The following is a 7,136-nucleotide window of genomic DNA, read 5'->3' as shown; positions in this document are numbered from 1 at the left end:
CACGGCAATGACACCGTCCTGCTTTCCAATTCAGAATTGAGGGCTAACATCCATGTAAATGACCACTAAAAGAAGAAGGAAAAGTAGGCCACCAATCTTTTTTGAAACCCCTAAAGTGCACTTTTAAAAATGTAGGCCAATGCTGTGAAAGTGGCTGGCAATTTCTCATCATAGTTGCACTCAACACACTCCACACCTGATACAAAATTAAGTGAGATATTGTAGTATTTATCTTTTAATCTGAAAACCAATTAACATGAACAATGGAGGAGTCATTTTATTCAACAGGGAGAGAAATTAAAGAGTGTGGCCCGGAAGCTCATGGAAAACTCAGATTTACTCCTCCGATGAATAAATGCTATTAAGTGTCCAATTGTATGACCAATGTTCTCAAACAAAAAGGCAAGTGGTTCACATATCAGAGAAAGCCTATGGCCAAATCAAAACTGTTGTGCCTGATTGATAAGTGGTTGGGGTTTGCTGGGTAAGATTTTAAGTTCAGAACTTGGTTGCACATGCAGTGCACATGTACTGTACGTACACACACACACACACACACACACACACACACACACACACACACACACGCGCGCGCGCGCGCGCGCACGCACACACACACACAGCCTCCTTCTCTTAATGAGGCCTGGTGGTTTGTTGTGTGAAACTGCGGAGGTGTCGTTTTAATCACCAGAGTCAGCGTGGCGTGGCATAAGTTGGCCTTTTTTAATTACCTTACCGATTGAGCAACGTCAAGGATGGGGAAGCCTGCCCACACCCTGGATGTCACCCTCTGAAGAACCTGCACCCACGCCCCATCCTCTACTGTCTAATGAACAGGTAACATTCAAATGTCCTCTGCCCGACATGTCAAGAGAAAGGGGCGCCCACACAGTTGGCACAGTAGAAGGCCAAAACTTTTACAAAAGAGAGAGAGAGTGAGAGAGAGAGAGAGTGTGTGTGTGTGTGTGTGTGTGTGTGTGTGTGTGTGTGTGTGTGTGTGTGTGTTTTTTCTGACTGGAGCATGTCATCCTTATGCATAGCCAGGGGGGACACGCAGTATTTTCATTAACTTCACATCAGCGCCTCCCCTCCATTGGCACTGTCAACAATTGGTGCAAAAAATGTTTTCTACCAAAACAATGGCACTCCATCAAACCAGCAATATCCAAAATTATTCAGAATGATAACGTTTACTCTGCCAAATGTGTTAACTTTGAAATATTTGACAGGTCACACATTTTTCTGAAATTCCTTTGCATTTCCCTTGAGTAAATATGAGGATTTTTCAAACACAGGGTCCATAAATTTGAGTTTAAAGAATGAAGTATGACCATAACTATTATTAAAGATGTACAGTAGTCTCACTTAGTCAGACTATCTCAGACTGGCTCAACCTACTAACATCCTTATATGGGGGGGGGGGGACGAAGTGGCTGAATCCCCCCAAAAGAAATGCCACATAAAATGGCAAAAAAAAAGTATGTTGAACATGTAAAACTTGCCATATTCAGTAGGTTGCTAGCTCACAGGTGGTTGTTGTTGTTTCACTTATCGACATCCAGGTACAAAATGTATACACTGATAGCGGAAGGGGATTCCCCTTCTGCTCCATCTGAAATGGACGGCAGCAATGGCAGAGCTTATACCCGCAGCCTACTTCTTTTGAGTTAGAATATTAAAGAGGAAAAGCAATCAAAACAATCTTTAAAAAAAGTCCACTATCACAAAAAATTGAGGGGAAATATTGCTGAGGTCAGCGGCAGGACTTTGAGTGCCCTCACAAACTGCAGGAAGAAGAGGGGTTATCATGACAACCTGAGCCCCACAGTGATGAGCCAGAATGGATGGCCACTAATTACAGCATCAATGAATTAACATTATTACAAAAAAGAATTAATCGTTCCATTAACAGCTGGGCAATGGTAATGAATCATAATATGACCAAGGCTACTGTGAGGCCTATTATGAGAATGAAGACTAATTAAAATCTGCAAGAAAAGTTGTAGACGAAAAGCTTAAGGTGGCTTAAAGTAAACACCCACACAATAAACATAATTAAAATTCAATATATAGCTGGACTTAGACTAAATCCTCGGACAGTTCATTCCCTCATAACTTTTGCCATCTAATTAACCATGCGACTGAAGAGGGATCCCATATAATTTCAGTATTCAAATGTCCCTTCCATTTGCAAGGACAATTCATTTTTTTCAATTTGCATTAGTGAACATTCTCTCCTGTGCCTTGTTCAAAGAAACAAGAGAGAAGTTTGTTCTACCGATGTCACACTAATGCACAGCCCCAACGAGAATTAAGCAGAAAGTTGGAAATGGTATCAGTGAAAGCACCCAGAGTAATTATCTGGAAGTGTAAGGGAACAATGTTAGGATTATTATGTATATGAGCTTGAAAAACATTCAGTTAGTCCACAAAAATCACTGCACATTTGTTCTGTGTAAAGCTGCCCAGGATGTGGGACCTTGGTCATCTTATTTTTAGTTTAGCATATTCCTAAACATCAATTGACGTATCTACCACGGTAACATCTGAATTAAATGTCCCAAAACACAATTTTCCTTGCCTCCTTTATTTTAAAGTAGGGATGTCCGATATTATCGGCCCGCCGAAATTATCGGCCGATATTAGCATAAACATTTAATATTGGAAAATATCGGTATCGGTTTTTATGCCAATAATGACACACAACTTTATCATGACATGCATATATACATCAAACGCATGAGCTACTTCTGCTCTCTCACTCAAAATATGAGCGATGTGATGTATACTTTTTGAGATATGAATATTTGTTTGGAGTAGTTTTCTTATTTTGCACAGAGAATGTTTACATTTGGAAAGCCTTGTTGCATTTAAATGGTAAAATGGTAAATGGCCTGCATTTATATAGCGCTTTTATCCAAAGCGCTTTACAGTCAGTAGGTACATTCACCCATTCACACACCGATGGCAGGTTACCACGCAGGGTGCTGGCACACCAACGGGAGCAATTTGGGGTTCAGTGTCTTGCCCAAGGACACTTCGACATGCAGACTGGAGGAGCCGGGAATCGAACCACCGACCTCTTTTATCCAAAGCGATTAGTGGACGACCCGCTCTACCTCCTGAGCTACAGCCGCCCAAGTGGGGCATCACAATAAAAGTAGGCATAATGTGTTAATTCCACGACAGGAGATATGTGATGATGTTACCTGAAATTAGTTTGGGTGAAACAAGCTCGGTATCGGTTGATATCGGAATTGGAAATTAAGAGTTGGACAATTATCGGCATATCGGCAAAAAAGCCAATATCGGACATCCCTATTTTAAAGGGATATGCCACTTTCTTCGGGAGTTTAGCTCATTTGCCATATCCCGCCACATAACCAAGTTACACCATGCCTTTACGGTCACTGTCCGAGCAATATACAGTGACCTACAGTCGTGAAGTTAGTAAGTATCGCCATATAATGGATGCCAATGGTACACCCGTTCAAAATAATCAAAAACACATCTAAATGCGGCAAAACACATGTTGTGCTTCGGGTACTCACCACGCGATGAAATATTAATCTAAATGTGGATAAATTATCTTTTTTATTTAATAGATAGCCGGAATTACTTTGTAAACATGGCCGCCAGGCTTGCGCGACATACAGTGCATGCGCTGTGTACAGCGGAATCGCTCTTTACAGGCAAACAAGGAAGTAACTCGGTGTGGGGATTTATTCCGAAAATGATGTTTCACGTAACTATGGATTCATATTTCATCGCGTAGTGACTCACCACGTACCGTACTGGGAGTACCCGAAGCACAACATGTATTTTGGCGCTATTACTGGAGATATGTGTTTTTGGTTATTTTGAACGGGTGTACCATTGGCATCCATTATATGGCGATACTTACTAACTTCACGACTGTAGGTCACTGTATACTGCTCAGACAGTGACGGTAAAGACATGGTGTACCTTGGTTATGTGGGGAGGATATGGCAAATAAGCTAAACTCCTGAAAAAGTGGCGTAGCCCTTTAAAGGAGTTGGATGAGCTATCTAAACATTGTGAAAGTATCAAAATGCACAGTTGCCTACTAGGGGTGGACATATCAATGTAGGCCTATATCACGATAAAATATGCCTCAATAACAATGGTATATTTTTCTAATACATTTTCTTTTTTTTCCCGATTTTTTTTTATCCCATTTTATCCCCCATTAGTGCTCATTTGATTTCTCAATCCTGGTTGCTACTCCATCCTCTGCCGATCTGGGGAGAGCCGAGACTGTAATACATTTTCAATATTTCAATATATTTACAGCATCACTCACTGACTCTGTGCAGTGCTCATTCAATACAGAGGGTGCAGAGTCAAGTTGCGTACACGCAGAATAAAATAGACTTGGCACATTCATTTTTCAGACATGTTTGTAGGTGCAGACATCCATTGGGACATAAATGGGCGTTCTTGGCAGTTTTTTCCCATGGCCTTTGTAGTGTTACTGTTAACACACTAATACCGTAAAATGCATGCATGCGTACATGTGACACTGTAATCAGTGTATTGGAATACAACAACTCACCAACTGGTGCAGCAGGAGGTGGTGGGACTGCCACTGGCTCGGGGACTGCCACTGGCTCTGGGACTGCCACTGGCTCTGGGACTGCCAAAGGCTCTGGGACTGCCAAAGGCTCTGGGACTGCCACTGGCTCTGGGACTGCCAAAGGCTCTGGGACTGCCAAAGGCTCTGGGATTGCCACTGGCTCTGGGACTGCCAATGGCTCGGGAACTGCCACTGGCTCAGGGACAGCGATAAGAGATACTGGTTCCACCGGGTGCTGAGGAGGAGGTGCAACTGATTCACAAGGAGCAATAAACTCAGCCAGGGGAGGCGCAGCGATTGGCTCAGCAGGCTGCGGGAACAAAGCGTCCATTGGAGGCTGGACAGGCGGTGGCAAGAGTGTGGCAGGCTCGTCGGCAGGAGAGGAGGAGATGAGCTCCATTTCAGGAAGCGGGGGAGCAATGATGGGTTCAATCGCGACAGCAGGAGGTGGTGGCATGGGTTCGATTACAGGGGGAGGAGCAATGGGTTCAATTACAGGGGGAGGAGCCATGGGTTCGATTACAGGAGGAGCAGCAATGGGTTCAATTACAGGGAGAGGAGCAATGGGTTCAATTACAGGGGGAGGAGCCATGGGTTCAATTACAGGGGGAGGAGCAATGGGTTCAATTACAGGGGGAGGAGCCATGGGTTCAATCACATGTGGAAGAGCAAGAGCAATGGGTTCAATTACAGGAGGAGAGGGAGCAACGGATTCATTTATGGGAGGAGGAGCTTCGATTACAAGGGGAGGAGGAGCAAGCAGAGATATGGATTCCACCAAACCTGGAGCAGGAGCCAAGGGGTCAATGGGAGCAGGAGAAGGAGTGGGAGGGGGAGGAGGGAGAGGTGTAGGCAATGTAACCGGCTCAATAACAGCCACAGGCTCAAAAGCAGGAGCGACAACAGCATGATCAGCAGCTGGGGGTGGTGCAGTTGGGAGCACCATGTCAATGATGGTGGGTGCTGCTACCTGTTCCCTGGGAGGCTGAGGAAGCTTCTCCGTAGCAGATGGAGGAGGTGCTGGAGGTACAATGGGCTCAACAAGAGGAGGAGGAGGCAAGGAAGTGACCGGGTCAAAGGGGGGAAACATTGGCCTCAGGAGAGGAGAGGGATTGAGGCTAGCTGCAAGGGGAGGGGGAGTGGTGCCATGTGGGAGTGACTGGGGCTGCGGGGGAACTACGGGTTCCCTCATGCGGTTGATGACATTCTCCGAAAGCTGCAAATGAGGGAGAGAGGAAGAAAGTTTAAGAGTAAGATGGTGGTGTGTTCCTATGGAAAACTATATATTGTTTTTAAAAACACCATCAACAGGGAACGACTGAGCTTTGTTTTGGGCTGTTTAGACAAACAAACAACACAAACATAACTGCACTTGCATGAGAGGGGATTAAACCACATGAGTAGGAAGGAAGACAACTTTAGATTGACTGGGTTGGCTGGCTGCTAAGTGCTTTATAACAGAGAGAGCCAACCCAAGTCTTATGTGATTGACTAAGCCTCTCAATCTATATTTAACTTTAGCAGGCTGTGGCATGCAGGGACTCGTGAAAGGGTCCATAAAATAAAAACATGTTCTAAATAAATAATATAAATTCACATGTTGTGAACATGTGAACATGTGAACACTTCTAAAAGATACCACAAAGACTGCATTGCCCTGTCCTACCCTGTTCAGGCCAAGTTCATCAACTAAATGACAGTGGGCAGGGCATGAGGTTGATGACGTCAACGTCAACATTCCAATCCAACAGAGAGACTACTGGCAAGCGAGACTACTGACTCTTGAATGACAGAACTTGGACATTTCAATCTATCTCTGGAAAAAACTAAGTTTTTGTGTAACGTTAGCTGTCTGAAGGTCATAAACTCCCATCAGGTGTATAACTTGCCGTTACTCTGTCAAGCTCCACTAAATAAAGAGATAACACAAACACCCGGTAACGTTAGCCAAGAGTCTGCTAGCAAGTCAGTTATAGTTAGCTGCTTGCTAGCTATACCACATAACATGATCGCAGCGCTGCCGAATACACTGACTGACAGAATGTAACGTTACATAATATGGCTTCACTGCAGTCGTGTAACATTTGCTTACCCAACACAGCAAAGCAATGTAGCTGTCACTCACCCGTATGCCCTTCACAACAGTTATATTGTCGTTCTCATCTGACTCAAATGACACGCGGCGGGTACTGTTGTTCGCTCCCATTGTCAGTCCGCAGGCTGTCAAAAAGCGACAATTATCTACATGCAATATGAACTACTAGCATCCACTTGTTTTTTTGTATAGTTTATTTGTTGTCAAGTCAGTGACAGGTGGCTGGAGCCGCACGCCTCTCTGCCTCTGCGTCTGTGACACTTCCTTAGCATGTCGTAATCGAAGAAAGTGACCGCTGATTGGAGGGAAGCGCAACCCGGCTTTTCATCGGCGTCTATCATTGGTTAAAGCGGTTCGCTACTAGAAGCAGAAATAATGAATGGGACACCACTATGAGTGTTTCAGTTTTTCCTATATCCATTACAGATTGTTATTATTTAATAC

At 44.2% G+C, this 7,136-nt stretch overlaps 1 protein-coding gene across 1 annotated transcript; it reads right to left on the bottom strand.

The window, feature by feature from the left end:
• Positions 1-4,576: 4,576 nt before the first annotated feature.
• Positions 4,577-6,920, bottom strand: LOC310771905 (uncharacterized protein; the record flags this gene model as incomplete). Its single annotated transcript, XM_083664407.1, has 3 exons — positions 6,723-6,920; positions 5,568-5,813; positions 4,577-4,832 (listed from the first exon to the last, which is right to left on the bottom strand). Coding segments are annotated over exons 1-3 (583 nt in total), but the record flags the coding sequence as incomplete, so codon positions are not given.
• Between the last annotated feature and the right edge of the window lie 216 nt (positions 6,921-7,136).

The sequence above is a fragment of the Poromitra crassiceps genome, assembly GCF_964638095.1.
Source record: "Poromitra crassiceps genome assembly, contig: HAP1_SCAFFOLD_1475, whole genome shotgun sequence".
Classification (NCBI taxonomy): domain Eukaryota; kingdom Metazoa; phylum Chordata; class Actinopteri; order Beryciformes; family Melamphaidae; genus Poromitra; species Poromitra crassiceps.
Note: the sequence above shows the minus strand (reverse complement) of the source record. Positions and strands in the feature narration are given on the sequence as shown.